Here is an 18,192-nt window from a genome sequence, read left to right on the forward strand (position 1 = left end):
TTATTAACATTAAATTTTCCGATCATTTACATTTTAAATCTTGCCGTACTCACACGTCTTCAAATTTTGAAAATCATTTTTGCTCTATCTGATAAAAGTGGACAATTTGCTCTCAAACGACACTCGCGTGTGTAGCAAGTTTAAAATAAGTTAGTTAAGATGGTTAATTTTGCGTCTATTAAGTCTAGAATCACTGGGTGGAGTGTCTGAACAATAGGTTTTTAGCAACAGGTTTTAGCTATCAGCAATCTTTAATACGATAAGAAAAATTCGACGAATTACTAAGAACAATAATCCATTTATTTAGTGTTACAGGGCATTATGTTAGAAGTAGTTCTGTCGAGAAGAAATTCGGCACAGTGGATTAGTATTAAAAAGTTATAATACTTCAGTTGGAACATTCAGAGAATCTCATTCTTGGACACCTGTAACAGCATAGTGTTTTTTGATCAGCTAAGCAATGCGTATCTTTGATGTTTTATCTATAATCAATGCTTAAGCATACTTTGGAAAGTGGAAAATACTAGTATACAGTTTCTGAAGCCTACTTCATGGAGAGTTGGAACAACAATGCTGACCAATCGCATCTTTAAACAGTTTGTGACAGCGTGCCTTAATTACTTTGAGTTTAGTTGAATGCAATAGTTTCGGAAGTTATCGCCTTTAAGCGCTTTCTCATTTTTGACAGTTAATTACCCCCGATTTCTCTTTTCATTAAAGCTCTACACTATCCTATCTTTCTTCTCTCGAAAACTAATGCTAAGAGCTTAAGAAATCGATTTAACGTTGAATGGCTTTTAAAATAATTGAGAGTGGTTTGAGTTTTAGGTTACATGCACGTTACTCTGGTCAAGAGAAATTTCTGTTGGTTTTGCTTAACTACCAAGTTGCATCTGCTTAATGAATGTTTCACTAATTTTTGTGGTGAAAACGTTTTGTGGGAACATAACGTAAAAAAGAACAGTCCGTAAACGTGTGAATTTTTTCATTTTCGTCGCAAAGTACTGATATAAAATATGGTACCAAAAAGCTAAGTACATCTGACGGAATTTCATAAAAGCACCACAAACATGCAACACTGTAATATTTTGAGTTCAAATCAATTCTCTAGTAACGATTCATTACGCTTTTAGCTATAGAAATAACTCGAAGACGGTTTCAATAGTTCTTATAAAAGTTCTAAATTATCCCAAGGAACTCTCTGTTTTCATTACTTTTGCTGCAAAATTGTACATAAAATTAAAATCGGGTTCAGGTTGAGACTATTGGCTGACCAGTCCAGTACCTCTGGCTCTTAATCTTTGGAGAAATTGTTGGCACTTTTGATTTATGCACAAGAGATTTCTCTTGTTTGAACTTAAGATCTTGCCTTTTCTTCGTAATTTTTCAAATTTTCGAAGTAGGCTGGAACCTTTTCAAAGAAATTGTTTCTGTCCATTTGATTGTCTTTTACCCCACATCAGGTAATTGTTTGTCCAAACTTGATTTTTTTTGCGTTTTTTGTCGAGAAATCTTGTTCCATTTCAAAAATTTCTCACTTATCCTTCGCTGAGGATGCCTTGCGCCTGGAACTTTTTCGTTAACGTTTGTATGCGTATTGTGTTCTAAATTCTTTGTTTAAGCTATATGAATTTTGCTTTTCTTATATGAAAATTGTTTATTTCGGTTTGGTTTGCAACACCGTAGCGATCAATCAAAGCAGCTGAAAAAACTTTTCTGTGTAAACTGATAGAAGAGAATAAAATCTGGTTTCCAACTTCAAAATTTCACAGTTTTTTCACACTTTAGCGCAAACCAAATGTTTGGAGCAAAATTAACGCTTAAAGAGCATAAACTGCGCTGTGTAGCTTTATGGTACCATGGCGGTTTTTTGTTCTGCAAATGTTTTCTTGCTGTTTTCTTTGTCGACTTAAAAACACATGGATCAGACAAAGAAATTAATTTTAGCGTGCAAATTCTGCGTGCAAACTGAAAACATATCAGAGCGGGGTGTTCGTTTGTAGTCTGCTTTTTTTGCAGTGGTCTGAATAAAGTTTTCGTGTCGTCCTATTCAAATGTCGTCCTTTTATAACGTTGTAACGCCTAATTCAAGATTGTGCTAAATTCAAGGATATCAATGAGGATATGAAATACGCTAGAGTGTTTAATTACCCAATGTGTAAAATCAGACGGAACTCGCGAGCAAATTAGCATAGAAGCTAAAAAGTATGTTTTCTGATGAAAGTTGTTTGGAAAATTAGAGATCATAAGAACACTCAATGAAACCAAAAGGTCAGAGTGCAAATGATTTGATGACAGTAAATGAACCTGCCAAATTCGACTGCTGAAAGTGCAAGACTGTTTAGAATTTGGGTTTTCAAGAGACAAAACTTGGAAAAAACTGCTGTATAGCATGAGAATTGAAAACAAAAACAATATGTTGTAATCAAGTTGTCCACTGAGAACAAAGTGAGCAGCTGACAAATAGTTATCTAGATCCTCGCTTGCACAATTTAACAAAAACTGATTTCTTTCATGATTGATACTTCCATCATTGCAAATTGAAAAGATTACAATGCATCAGGTTGTGGTACGGAAGATCATGCTCCCGCTGATAAATGGAAAAAGATTTGGAAGAATTTCAATTAAAATTAGAACAACCCCGAACCTCTCAAAGTATCTCATTGCTAAGGTTTTAATTTAAAGAGTGGCGAATAAGTCAGATTTTTGTACAAATCACCCATATTCGAAAATTTTTGATTCACCCATGAATCAATTGATTTTTGTTTGGAGAAGCGAACCCATCATACTTTATGTAGAGGCTTTAGCAATAAACTTAATATATAAAGAATATCCCATTGACCAATTGAGTACCTTGAACAATAAAATTAGAAGTAACGTAACATGAAAACTTAGAAAAGTGAAAAGCACATGCAGTAAAACATACCTCATTTGTTTCAAATTTCAACGCATCTCAAACTGCCCAAATTACAAAACAGGAATAATTGGGTAATAGATTACTCTGAATTTTTTAAAGGGTGAAAGAAAAGAAAAGATAAAAATCTGTCTAAGCTGTTGGAAACAACCTGATTCTTGACAGTTTTGACGGGATATCACGAAGAAAATGTTAAAAGAGACAAAATCCGATGATGTGTAGTGAAGTAATTACCTGCTTTTAGAAAAGGTTTTTGAAGCGTTTCAAAACTATATCTTAGAGGTGCTTGATCACGTTTTACTGCATTAAGTTAAAATTTAAAAACTAAGGGAAAAAAGATAGCAAATGAAATTTAAATACAAGCGCAATAAACCGAAGCTTTGGAAAAGCATTCGGATAGTACTGAGACAAGTAGAAAAATTTTAAACAGAAAAAAATTGGTAAAATTGGTTGGTGAGAAAAATTAAAGGAAATTTCATTCCAAAACTTATCTGACAAAAAGAAGGAGAGACTAACCAAAAGTTTTAAAGCGTTATCAACAGAACACGACGGAGAAAAGAATATCTCTCATTAATATGTTTTCAGATGAAAGTTGTTTGGAAATTTAGGGATCTTCAGAACACTCAATGAAACCAATTGGTCAGAGTGCAAATGATTTGATGACAGTACATGAACCTGCCAAATTCGATTGCTGAAAAGGCAAGACTATAAATAGGTTGGGTTTTTAAGAGATAAAACGTTAAAAAAAACTGCTGAATAGCTTGAGAAATGAAAAAAAAATAATTTGTTCTACCCAGGTTGTCCACTTAAAACAAAATGAACAGCTGACAAATAGTTATATAGATCCTTACGTGTACAATTGATCGAAAAATGATTTCCTTCATGACTGCTGCTTCCGTCCTGGCAAACTGAAAAGATAACAATGTGTGATATCCCTGACCGTAGAGATATGTTCTTGAGCCACGAATCCACTTAGAAATTGTAGAGTGGGATTCGAGGTGCGAATCCAAGCTGTTACTAATTTGTGGAATTACCACTTTTAGTTTTGCTTAGCAATTGAGCTACTAATGTAGCTGTATTTTAATTTTATCTGACGTGGAAATCCTCCTCGAATCCAATAGGATACTTCTTATCGAAAACAGAGTAGATTAAGAGCAACTGAATTCGGTGATGAATTTTAAGAGAATGAAAAATGATAATAAGTGGGTGATGCGAACAAACTGAAAAGATGACTTATTAGTCGACGGCAAACTTAACATATGTGAATTATGACTTTTAGTCAGACAAGGGCAAACTTAAAGGGAAACTAAACTTAGACAACTAAACATGAAATTAATATGGTATAACCGTACCACATATCGTCGGCTCTAATTAAATTTTAAACTGCAACAGTGTAAAATATAGGATATTAATAACATATGAACTGGTCAGTATAATTAGTAGATGAATGAGAGCAGCAACAATCAACAGAAAATTATAGTGGAAAGGAGGGACTAAAGCTGATTAGATTACATTACATGGAAGTCCTTGACAATTATTGTTAATTGTAAGTACAAAGCACAAATTATTGCACAATAGTGGTGCGTATCCCAATGGATTAAATGATTGCGATTTACTGCGAGGAAACCAAATGAATTTCAACAATTTAAAAACTAAACACGCTCACAAATAAATGGTGAACTTTTAACAGAAAATCAGCACAATTGTACTGCAAATCCAGATTTACATTAAACAACTGCTAATGAAAATTGAAACATTGAAGTAATAAGTTATCAACAATAGTTTACTTAGTTTTAAAATTGGTTTTCTGCGTCGATGACGCTCATACTAATCTCCCTTGCATAGTCGTCGTATTCATAACTCTCCGGAGACCAGGTTCCGACAGTGGGAGGTGCAGGAGGACTCACTATTGGGAGCTCAAATTCTATTTCAAATGCAGGAGGCTGTGACGTCTCTTCTTGAAGAATCGTTTCAATAACCGGATTTGCAGTCTTTTCTCTTTTTCAAGCAGCGGCAGACTCATCGCTAATGGAACAGACAGATTTCTCGAAACCAAAATAGTCCGGAGCTCGTCGATTCCTTTTTGATTTCAATGTGGACGGCGAAGCAGTTGACGAGGTGACCGATGACGCAGCAATAGAGGATGCATTGGACGTACTTAAATTGGTTCACGACTTGCTCGAGCGAGTACTTCCCGGTTGTGGCTTCTTCGGTTTACGGGAAGACATGGCCTTCGAAATATTGCTGTTGGCTGATGAGACTCCTGAGGCCGCATCAGATTGGGTAGGTCGCTGGCGAATTTTGATCTCCCCACGATATTTCTTTTTAAGGTCCTTTGTGTGTTGGGCTATTTTTTCTTCCGTTGTTTTCTCATAGGGAAGAGGACGTCTTTGAGCGTATTGCCATAACTCTGTTTTACGTTCAGCGCGAGTGTCGAATTTCGCAATATCGTAGTTCCTCACACTTACCTCTGGAACTCCAGGTTCCTTAATAACTGTGGTTGTGTCAGAAATGCGGATAACCGTACTGCCCGGGGCCAATGTTTCCCATAGACCACGAAGATCTATTTTGGACCTCTTAGTCACCTTGCGTGCAAGTTTGATTTCCAGTGACCTTTCCGACCGTGGGATGGGGTTGTTTAGTTTCGGATGCATAATGAATCTGGACACCGATTTGTTCGTGTCACCATTGTAACGACGTCTTGCATCCACTTGTGCCTTTTGCATCGCATCTTTGATGAGTATGTCACTGCGATCACCGGTCACTCATCCATTTTCTTCGAGGTAGTCCTCCACGGGAACTGTATCTGGGTCTAAATAGTGGTGGAGAATGGTTTCATATGATAAATTTGATGACTTTTGTATAGTGCTAATATTACTTAGTGGTGTATTCGGCTTTCTTCCAAAATGTGCTTGGAAAGGTGTTACATTTGTTGTCTTTTGTTTGCATATACGCAATTGATATACTATTGACTTTATTGCTTCTTTAATTGTGAAAGTGTTATTTCTACTATCTAATATTATACAGCCTAAGCGTCTTTTAATTGTTTGTATCAAACGCTCTACTAATCCAATAGCTCTATTGTCATTAGCAGGGGCAGTAATTATGTTAAAATTATGTTGCTAGCAGAAACTCTTTACTTTATATCCGATTAATCAACGTGCTTGATCTAACCTAATATTACGGTGGACACAGTGTATATGAATATACTCATCTAAAAATTTAATAGCATTAGGTCCGTTAGCTTTTTCTATGACTTCCACAGTAGGGTATTTGGAAAAACGGTCAATGCATGCAAGAAAATGGATATCTTGATTTTTTTCATCTCTGATAGGGCCGCCAAAATCAATTTGTAATTATTCATTGGGTTCGGAACAATTTAATAAAGGCTTCCATATTGACGCCAGAACAACGGGTTTGAGGTTCTTACCAATATCAGTACAAAGCTTGCACTGAGCTGCCTTGTTTAGAATTTCACGATGGATATATGTCCAAAATGCATATTGTCCCAGGGTTATCATACCCCACCCCAGTGCGTGAGGTGGAGACTCTCGAGTACGGCGACTTGAAAGGAGTGTGGAATTGCCACACGTTCGTCCACACATACACAACCAGACCGGACGTGCAAGTCTCTCCAGTATGAGAACAAATATGGGTTCACCTTTTTACACCGTTGGGGGTTGTTTTGCAAGATGCAATCTCGCACCTCGTCTTTAAGGACCGCGTCCTTACTGGTAAGGACGGCCAAGAATCCCCTAGTAAACAACTGCGTTAAGTTGTTTTCAAATACTTCCTCCTTCGATAGTTCCAAGTTAGGAGAGTTTTGGCCATCATTTGAAGAATGGGTGGAGTTCACGGCGGAGTTGGGGGTTGACTGGAATGTGACCCTGCTGTGGGTAGGGGGGCTTTGCGGGTTTGACCTCGGGCTTGTCATATTGAATTGGAAGATTGAATGAATTTGAGTTGAATTTGCTTGAGTTTTGAATTTTGGCTGGATTCGACTTGAGTGTGTGTTTGAATTTGAATGAGGATGGATTTGAGCTGCGTTTGCAGAATTCTCGAGAAGTAACTGAGTGGCATTACGATTAATGGCAGAAAGCAAATTGGAATAGTTTGTTGAGCGAGGAAATGAGACACATGTGGAATGTGTGTGATTGACAGTTTTGCTGTGTGGTATTTACATAAATTGCTGCAATAGCGTCACGAATGCGGGTAATTGTTGCTACTGCAAATTCCTCATCATATTTGTTTGTAACTTTTGCTTTTTGGTTTGGTTGGCGGGAAATATAATCTACCAGCCCCATTTTTGCGCCTGGTATATGTTCAATATTAAAATCAAAAGGTAAAAGACGACCTATCCAACGGGTTAAACGACTTTTATAAGATTTGTTGGACCGGTGTTCCTCCATAATTGAAAGTAGTGCACGATGATCTGTGATGATTGTGAATGATTTGCCAAATAAATAGTATTTAAAATATTCAACGGACCACACAACTCCTAATAATTCTAATTCTTTAACACTGTAACGTTCCTTGTTTGAGTTGAGGAAAGGAGACGCGAATGCAACTGTATGCCAACCTGTAGGTGAGCGCTGCTCTAATGCTGCTCCTAATCCCGCTCTAGATGCGTCGCATTTGATCCGCGTTTCCAAGTGTGGATTATAATGTGTATCTTCCGTTGCATTTGCTACTTTATTTTTAATTGATTGAAAGTGGGTTTCAAGTTCATCATTCCAAACAAATTTGATGTTCTTTTTAAGTAATGGCCGAAGTGGGTGGCACAGTTGTGATAGGTTAGGGATGAATTTTCCTATATAGTGAACAGAGCCTAAGAATGATCGTAGTTGTTTTAAGTTGTCTGGTGTTGGTAGTGGTAAGATGGCCGCTGTTTTTGATTAAAGTGGGGCGATTCCTTACTGAGTAAATTTATGTCCTAACCATTCAAATTCGGTTCTAGCAAAGTGACATTTAGGTAGATTTATTTTGTAAATTATCCTCATCCAATTTCTTTAAACATTTATAGATTAACTTTAAGTGTTCTTCTTTAGAACCTCGACTAACTACGAATATATCGTCCAAAAAGCAATAAGTATTTTGTAGTCCGACTAATGTATAATCCATTACTTTTTGGAATCCCGCTGGCATATCAGTTAGTCCGTAGAAACCGGTAATAAAACGGTAGGTACCAGTTCCTTCACCACTAATAATATTAATGCTGCAATGCCGAGCCGTTTTCGGGTCTAGATTAAGTTGACTGTATGCGTACTTCAAATCCAAGGTCGAAAAATATGCTGTCTTTTGTGAAGCGGTTGTATTTAAATTTTGTTGAATCGTGTCAATTAAATTATCGTTATTCGGCATTTGGTATTTATTTTTATGAATAGATTTATTCAAAATTTTGGAGTCTAGAGCCAGTTTAACTATTTTATCTCTCTTTACTGTGATAACTACTGGAGAAATGAAATTTTTATTTGAACAACTGTTTAATTTTATGATATGTTTTTCGTCAAGTAGTTTTCTGAGTTCACTAGTGGTTGTAAATTTATTGGGACTCGTCGTCCATTTTGATGTTTAGGTGTAAACAGTGTAGGTGTAGGTGTAATCTGTTTCTTGATTCAACATTGATTTTGATCAATATTTCCCACTTGTTTCAATTGTGTGAGAGAAAAGCCTAGCTTTGAGAAGAGATCTCGTCCAATGATGGGTCGATGAACATCTGCCACTACTGTTACATCAATGCCCGAGGCTATTCAGTCATTACATTTGATTGATGTATTAATCACACCAGAAATCTTGATTATATCATTAGAGAAAGTTTTCAAGTCATGTATTTCTGGTGACTGTACCCAGTACCTTTCTTTGCATGCTGACGCCACCGCGTTTGCGAGGCTTTTATTAATAATTGAGCACACGCTTCCCGAATCCACTAATGCTTTTGTCGTCTTATTCCCGACAAAAATGTCCGAATTCATCGGTTCCACCTCGCGAGTGTCGCTTTTAACTGAAATTGTCGCCACACAGTTATCATTATAGTCGTCATAATTCGAATCATAGTTGGCGTCGTATATGCTCTGCTGTTTGAGTAGTCTATCTATATTGTTGACTTGTTCGGCCGCTGTTGTAGAGGTACCCACTGTGGCCGCCTCAGAAACAGAATCATTTACATTATTTACTCTGGGTTTTGGTTTATAGGGAAGTTTAGGTTTGCGACAGATTTTTGCAAAGTGGTTAACAATACCACAATTTTTACAAATCTTTTCACGGGCTGGGCAATTTTGTCTATGCGAAGCTGACCATCCATAGCCACAGTTTGGACAAATTGTAGGCTTGACGAATTGGTTAGTCAAAGGGCGTGATCTATTCCATGATCCTTGTACATTATTCACTGTCGTACTGGTAATTCCGTTTGTTGACGCCTGAGCTGTAGTCCCAGATATATTCAATTGATTTTGTATTCCCATTTCAATGTTCATGGCAACTTCTAGTGCCTTCTTCGCTGTTCTTGTCTCCTTTAGCAATTCTTTTTGGGTTTCGCGATCTTGCATGTTTGCTATGAATACATCACGAATGATTGATTCCTCGTGGCTTCCTAAATCGCAATTCAAGGATAGTTCCCGAAGACAACCGTAGAACTTTTCCACAGGTTCTCCCTTCAGTTGTTTCTTAGTGAGAAAGGTATACCGATCGAAAGTGATTTTTCGTTGTTTAGTAAACACCCTATCTAGACTTTCCCAGAGATCCTTTGTTGTTACCCGATCAACCTGAATATTCGGTTCTTGAGAACCAAATATTCGTCTACTCTCCATCCCCAGGCTGAGATACGTTAGGGAGACTGCTTTGTTATCACAATACTTCCAGGGTTTTTCACCGCACAAAACACCTATGATTTCTATTTTTTGACAACGGTTTAGCCACGAGTTCTTCAATTGCTCGTTTCGAATTTTTCGATTTCTTTCGCTCTGAGATGTACTGTTTTCAACAATATCCTCGTATATAGGCTCAGGAGGTAGGATGACCTTGTCTGGGGGATCTTCGAGTAGAATGTCGATTGAAATACCCTCTTTTGCCATGATAGCAAACTTCAACATGATCTGCCAGCGGTCCCGTCTCAAAGGTGGTTCTAGTGTTGGTTTCTCCCAAAAGGGTTCAATTCCAAGGAGTGCACGTTCGTTGGTTGCTGACTGCGCCATGTGATATCCCTGACCGTAGAGATTTGTACTTGAGCCACGAATCCACTTAGAAAATGTAGAGTGGGATCCGAGGTGCGAAACCAAGCTGTTACTAATTTGTGGGATTACCACTTTTAATTTTGCTTAGCAATTGAGCTACGAGTGTAGCTGTATTTTATCTGACTTGGAAATCCTCCTCGAATCCAATGGGATTCTTCTTATTGGAAGACAGAGTAGATTAAGAGCAACTGAATTTAGTGATGAATTTTAAGAGAATGAAAAATGATAAAAAGTGGGTGATGTGAACAAACTGAAAAGATGACTTATTAGTCGGCGGCGTATGTGAATTATGACTTTTAGTCAGACAAGGACAAACTTAAAGGGAAACTAAACTTAGACAACTAAACGTGAACTTAATATGGTACAACCGTACCACACAATGAAAAGAACCTGATTGTTGAGACTTTTGACTGGATATCACAAAGGAAATGTTAAAAGAAGCAAAAACTGATGATGTGTAGCGAAGTAATTACCGGGTTTTAGAAGAGCTGTTTGAAGCGCTTCAAAACTATGTCTTAGAGGTGCTTGAGTGCGTTTTACTGCATTAGGTGATTATTTTTTTAAGAAAAAAATGGGGCAAACAGATAGCAAATGAAATTTAAATACAAGCGCAATAAATCAAGTAGAATACTTTTCAAACTGAAAAAAATTTGGTAAAATTGGTTGGTGAGAAAAATTAAAGTAAGCTTTTTCCAAAACTTTTTCCAAAACAAAAGTTAAAAAGTTAAAAAGCCTTTTCAATAGAACACAACAGAGAAAAGAAGATCTCACATTAAGTGAAGGTGAAACCCTAGACGTTGAAGATTAGAGTTTTTTTCTGGAAGCACAACCCAGCCTTTTAAAAATTTATGATATCTTGTGATTGACATTTAATATCTAATCACGCATCTTTTCACTTGTTTTTTTTCTGGAAAAAAAATCTATTGAAGTGTTCAATGAAAGTAAGAACAATTGGAAAACAAAGGCGTTTGTGATAAAAAATAGTTTCTCGATTAAACTTTCAAAGTCATATGCCCTGTGATGGTTTCTCTGCTTAATAACCCGTGAATTGAAAAAGTAACTTTTCACAAAAGTTTGAGAACGGCTATAGTGATGCTATACAAGAAACTGGTGATAAAACAAAGTTTCTAACTACAGAACAGTATCAAGTTTATGTGGAAAACTATTTGAATGGATTATATACAGAAGGCACTTAGGCTCCTATTTTAAATGTGGGGTTTTGACTTTAAAATAAGAGGATTTTTCCAGTAATGAGTCCACAGCAGCTTCAATAGTTGAAAATCTGAAGGATCTTTTTGTCAATTGAACCAAAAATGCAAAGGCTCATTTTTAGATCTATCAGAAATTTTTAGTACGTATATCATCAACTCTTACTATTGAAATTAGAATCATACGGGATTCCAGGAAATAGGATTAGATTCATCAAAGGTTTTGTAAAACAAACGGAGAGCAGTGAAAATTAGTTTTGGTAATTAATTTTAATAGGTTCCTCGGTTTTTTGGTGTTTTTGTTCACGGACTAACTAAGAATATAATAATTGATCAATCACAAAGATATGACAGTTAACTCTTGAGAATTATGATCTGTAAAAGGAAATGTGAAGAAGTTAGAGGCTGAAGAGGTCAAAACAAAATTGCATTAAATTACTGCAAATTTACGCAATATCAAAATGTTTAGCGCGGTTGCTTAGATTGAATTATCAAAGGGAAATCGTACAACATCTTTTTTTTTCACAAAAAACGAATTTGAAAAAAAATGGGTAAACGAAGAGCGAATGATCTGACATCCACGTGTAACACGTGCGGCAAACAACAGAAAACTAGTCCCTGTGAGAATCCAAAATGCCATAAAATACATTTAAAATTTTAGATAAGAGACAATATGCCAATTTGATAGACATTTGAGCAGATAATTGATTATTTAATAGAGATTGGTACAATTGAATCTAAAATAAATAGCATTTTGCATAATTTAACACGGAATTACATCATGATGTTTTTTTTCAAATTTTGTTAGGTTTTCAAGTGCGTTCTTTTTTAGGTGAATGATCATGGGGTGTTTTTGGTGGCATTCTCTTTTTTTTTATAAAGTGATTGAATGTGGAAAAAGGAAACCGCTCCTTGCGACACAAAATTAGACTCTACAGCTTTATGGTGCTTGCATTTGGCGCTCAGGACGTATTGAATGATTATCAAAAAATATATTGAGCCAATCTGAAAACGATTATTTGAATTAATTTGCAATTATTTCAATTGTGCAAACCCATCAAATCAAACACTTGTAAACATAATATCCATCTATGAAGAGTTTTTGCTCAGTGAATGAAAGTCAGGATGAAATTGATATTTTTCCAAATAGAATTTAACCAAAGAAGATTTGAGGCAGTTTTCATCAAGCTTTCTTAAAGATTTCTTAGATTGTGTTTGGAGACCACGTGTAAGGATACGTGGATTCCAACTCTTGATTCGGAGACCAGGTGTAAAGATACGTGTACTTCCGATTTTTTTAGGGGATGTGTTACCTTTTACAGTGATTTTGATAAAAGTTTAAACCAACTGCTCGAGATTTTGTTTTGTTCAAAAATTTTTTCTCTGATCAATAGGAAAAACTTAGATGCTTTTAGAAAAGTGACCATCGAAGAAGCAGTCGTGATCAGACCTTGAATTGGAGATGTTCAATGTTTGCATAATAGCGGTAGCAGTTGCTTCCAAATACCAAAATAAAAAGAGAATGCAACCAGAGGCTTTAGATCAGGCAACTGAGCTTTTTTTGAAATCTTGTTATGACAGGACTCACTAAGATCGCTTAAGTGTTGTGAAGTGTGAAATTGATGGACAACAGTTTGGGTTTCTAGTTGCGACACTTTAGCAAAATCGCGATGTTCAGTTTGACTAATGTGGACGAATTTACAGGTTGACGTTATCGTATTCCGAGCTCCTGACACTTTTGAGCTGTCCAAGACTCTCATGCAGAAAGCTGGCAAATCCTTTCGCAGTTTTGCGGAAGAGAAACACAGTCTCAGTTGCGGGCAAATCGAGATAGCCAGTACCCACAACCTAGTCGGGGCACAACACGTGGCAGTTGTTTCGGGTGTCGATGGACCAGTTGGAACTTTTGCAAACAGCCTGGACACTTTAGGGATCTTGTAAATTAGGCTTTGTTAGAAAAAGATGCGATCTCAAATAGCAGTTTTACTAATTGACACAATGCGATTGATACGATACAAACCAGCCACGAATGCGAAAATCTAATTAAATTTGTGAAAAATATTTATATTAGTTTAAATGGATATTAAGGCTATTAAAAGATAATTTGGATAAATTTAAAATGTTGATTTTTCCTTGAAAATCCATTCTGCGACGCTTTCACCACAAGATGCTTTCTTTCTCGCGTCGAGGATTTCGTCAAAATTTATGTAAGAAATGCGCTGATAACCGCTGAAAAAAAATTTTTTCAGCGGATAAATCATACATAATAATCCGCTTAATCTGCTGAATTTTCAGCATCTTTGTTACATAATTTCAGCACATTTCAGCACATTAAGCGGATAATTAAGTAAGATATATCCGCTGAATTTTTTTTTCAGCTGCTGTCGGTGCATTTCTTACATAATTTTCAGTAATTTCAGTACTTATCTTACGCTTTCCTTAAACAATTTTGATTTTTTTAAAAATTTTTTCTGCTCCTGTACATACAGAAGTAAAGTAGTACAGGAGGAAGACTAATTTTTTCATCGCAATCAGCACAAATCTTACATAATTTCCGCACATTCAGCGGATTTCTTACAAATTTATCCGCTTACAGCTGCTGACCCCTCGACCCGGGTTGGTTTTTGCATCCTTATATTCTGGATCCTCATATTCTGTAAATAATATGTTAGCTTTAACCAAACTCCCGAAAAACGAAGTGCGTTGAATAGTAATTTAACCTAACATTGAGCAAGATTCCATTGATGAAACTGTAACACAGTGACGAAGACATACAAGCAGTTAATGATAGAGACTAAGAACGATGAAGACATTGGGATAGTGGACACCATTGCCATATGTGGCTTATATCCTACAGGAGAGTGTTGCTACGAGGGCATGCACAGTGCATTCAGGTACTGCAACAGTATGAGATTTTCCCAGTAGTCGTTCCATTATTGACCAAAATATAGCCCCCGTTTTGGCTGGTGGTTTATGTTGTTTGACCGCTAATCGGGGAGGATTTAAGGGCTATAATGGGTAAAACCCATTATTCTAGCCACCATATATACTACGGTACCCATCAGATTTTCTTTAGCGAACATACGTTAACACGACGCCCTCTTAATTTTCTTTGGGTCTTATAATGTCCTTTTGGGTTTAGTTTTATATATTACTTTCCTGTGTATAGTTTCGAAAATTAAGTCAGAGGTTAATCTATCGCAGCATGATGATTTTACATAAAAAAATTGGCCCGAAATAAAAAATAAAAGCGTCAACGTGTACCGAAATAAAGGAACTTGCGAAGAAAGTGGGTGTATCTTACAGACCAATCCAAAGAATGTAAAAGTGGGTACAGTCCTCTTGAACAATACATTAAGACAAAAAGTGGAAACCAGCTGTAAAAATGAGAAAATTCACTCAAGAATTAGGTCCCGGTAGACACTTCTCATGATCAAAAACATGGTGATTTTGATCATGAGAATGCATGGTTAAGAAAATATGTTCACTTACTTTGTTGGATTCAGAATAAATTGATGCAATTGCATCAAATCATTCTAGATCCAACAAGGAGGCTCGTTAATGTGCGTTCGCACATGATGTTCTGACCCGCGCTCATCTACATTTTTTAACTTAACTGTCTTTTGACTTACATTTTTGACAAAGAGATGTCAAAAATAGATGTTTGAGTTTTACAAATTTGTTATACACCCAAGATGATAATTGAATTAAATAATGCCATGCCTCATTACAACAAGATCTGCTACTAAAAAGTCTATCAGAATAAAATAACAACAACAGAAGCAACAAAAACAAAATTTCACGGCGAAAACTCAATATCTTAATTTAGAGGCACCTAGTAACGTCAAATTACAATCAGACAAAATCCTAACTGCAGAAATTTATTTTTCCTAACTACACATCAGATGGGATTAATGAGATTACGTAAAAAGGCGACAAAAAGAAGAAATAATGAGGTGAAACTGAAAAATCAGTGAACATTTTTTAAACCAAATAATTTCAAAAGTCTTAAAAATAATTAGCTGTTAAGGAAATAATTCTAGATAAATTTACTAGAAAGTCCTAATAAAACCAATAGCACCTGTCTCTGGATAGATTAAGCCATAGGAACGGACTATAGATGCAAAAAACTTAAAAAATTACAAACAAAAAAATACAAACATTGCGAATGCACAAATTAGTAAAGTAATTAAAATCATTAGCTATTATATGAATATTATGTGTTTTTAGTTGAATTTCTTTTCATACTAATTCAGCTAACATTATACTGAATGAATAAATCAGTTCAATTGGACCACATTTGAAAAACATTGGGATCTGTTATTACGCGATTGTGCTAAGCGAAGAGAAAAAGAAACAAAAACACACAACACTCACATAAATTTATAAAAGGGCATATTGGTCAACAAACAGAATATCAACTACGTCATAAAATCAGTAGACATGTCAATTTTTAAACAGTACATGGAATTGTATGTAACCTCTCAATGATGAGATTAAGTTACAAGTTCACGAAAAGAACAACAAAAACTGAAAAAACCAGAAAAATCCTTAAAACTCTTAACAGGTATTATATCAAAAACTTTTGGGCTGTTCGCAGTAAACTGAATGCTTCAAGTAATGACCTTTAGTCAATCTTTGTACACACGCTAGTGGGATCGTCAGTTTTCAATTGCTACGTAAGGAATGAAAAAAGCAAAAAATATCGAATTCAAAAAAAAAAATCAGCGATAAAGGTGTCGAAGCCATTAAAAACTGTTTTTTTGGTAGGAATTTTTCTTTTCCAATTATTTTTATAACAGCAATGGTTTTTTAAATTAATTTGACTCCAAAAGATCAACAAAGATGAACAAATACATTGAAACCACGAATTGTTTGAGAAAACCCGTAGTATCAACGCCATTATATTCAATAGCTTTCGACAGAAGCTAATAAATACGCTAAGTTATGCTTCAATGAGACAACAAGGATGTTTTTCATTAAAAAGTTATGAATAGGACATTACAGTAAGTCATAGATAATGAAAACAAAAAGAAATACAGGCAAAATCGTAAAATTAAGTATTGAAGTGCGAGAAGAAAGTGTCGAAGCCATTTAAACCATAACTTTGCCTTTTAAACTTCATATAAGATCCGTTGAACGTCATTGCTATGCCAATGCAACTATTTGTATGAGGATGATGTGTTATATCTCCAACAGGAAACAAAATTAGGAAGAAAAACATGACAAAACTATAAAAATATATGAAAACTCGTGCATCAAAGTCATAACACCAATATTTAGAAGATAAAACCGCTGAACAGATTGATTTTGGTTGAATTAGAGATCCTATTTTTACTGAGACTGACTAGCATTCCACGGAAGTAAGTTTAAGATTGGTTAATTTTCGAAATTTTTTTCGAAAAATAATTTTTATAGTCTTAATAGCCATCAAATTCAATAGCTTTCAACAGAAGTCACTAAATACGCTCAATTGGAGCACATGCCTCGGATTGAGGACAAAGTTATTTGCCATTTATAGATAATCAATAAGAAGTGACAATACATCTTATTACTATGGAAACAACAACAAGTAAATGCAAAAACCAAAAATTAAATAGAAAAGTGCGGGAAAAAAGTGTCGAAGCCATTTAAACCAAAAGAATTTCTCTGAAAACCTTATCCTTCATGCAGTGAACTTCTTCTTGAAGCCAATGGGAGATATCAATATTGGGATAATGTTATAAGATTTCAAGTGGAACCAATAATAAAAAAACATTCAAAATTTTTTTTAAATTTTGTTTAAAATTTGTCGCATTGAAGTCATGAAACAAATAGTTAGAATATAAAACTGTTAGACAGATAATTTTTTTGTTGCAGTAAAAAAACTCAAAAGGAAAATCAAAATTTAAATTAAGATTACGAAAACTCAGAGTCGAAGCCAAATAAAACACGAGCAATTAATTGAGAACGAATTGTTTGTTCATTGGGCTTCATTTGACTGTAGATCAAGTTTATCATTGTTGGAGCTCAGATATGAAATGTGACTAGTCAATAGGTGACCCCCCCAAAAGAAAAAAAAATAATAAAAAAGAAAAGAAGAGCTCTGAAATAGAATTCAATATTTTTTTATAGTCAACTTCCCTATGAGAATAGAATCATTCTTTTTTATCGCCTTTCGTTTCTTGGGAACTTCAAATTGTTTCATGTTGCGGCCGGAAAAGTAATTTTGAATTAATATTCATATAAAAAATATCTTAATTTGAAGAAAAATTATACTAAAATTGAACAATCAAACCAAATATCCCGTGTTCACACAAAACTTCAATCCTCGATAACTCCTCGAAGAAACGAAATTCGAAAATATCTTTTTAGTTTCGAATTCTACGTTGAACTAGCTTTTTAATCATACCACTCACATTTCTCTACGGTGAATATATAGATCGGCCAAATTCTCCATATATTCTCATCAATTTATTTTCTGTTGAAAATTCTGCGTTTACATCATTTTTCTTAGCGTTTTAATATATCACCTAAGGTTCCTCAGGATTTTTGATATCGGTTTACTGCAATAGCTCAATGCAAGGCAGATTTAGGCCTCGACTTATGAAAAGACTCAATAATTTGAGTGGGGATGGCATTTAGTGACCAGAATAACACAGTGGAGTTTTGCAGTTAAAGAGGAAAAAAATTCTCATGGGTCGTGCAAAAAGTGTTTTCATGGACAAGTAGTAAGAATATAACACTGATAACCAGATTATTTTTTGTTGCAGTAAAAAAATGGGGCCCTCTCGCCTGAGACTGGCTTACGTTTCACGGAAATAAGTTTATGATCGGTTAATGTTAAAAAAATTTCTCGAAA

General features: G+C 35.4%; 1 protein-coding gene across 1 annotated transcript in view; it reads left to right on the forward strand.

Moving 5' to 3' along the window:
- The window catches only part of LOC142342762 (protein GDAP2 homolog), a 35,778-nt gene that overhangs the window by 8,012 nt on the left and 9,574 nt on the right, over positions 1-18,192 (forward strand). The window contains exons 2-3 of the mRNA XM_075394305.1: positions 13,056-13,285; positions 14,117-14,245. Of these exons, the coding sequence (XP_075250420.1) occupies positions 13,056-13,285; positions 14,117-14,245 (359 nt within the window). The remainder of the gene's footprint in view (positions 1-13,055; positions 13,286-14,116; positions 14,246-18,192) is intronic.

This window comes from Convolutriloba macropyga, chromosome 7 (genome assembly GCF_964194025.1).
Source record: "Convolutriloba macropyga chromosome 7, txConMacr16.3, whole genome shotgun sequence".
NCBI classification, from domain to species: domain Eukaryota; kingdom Metazoa; phylum Xenacoelomorpha; order Acoela; family Convolutidae; genus Convolutriloba; species Convolutriloba macropyga.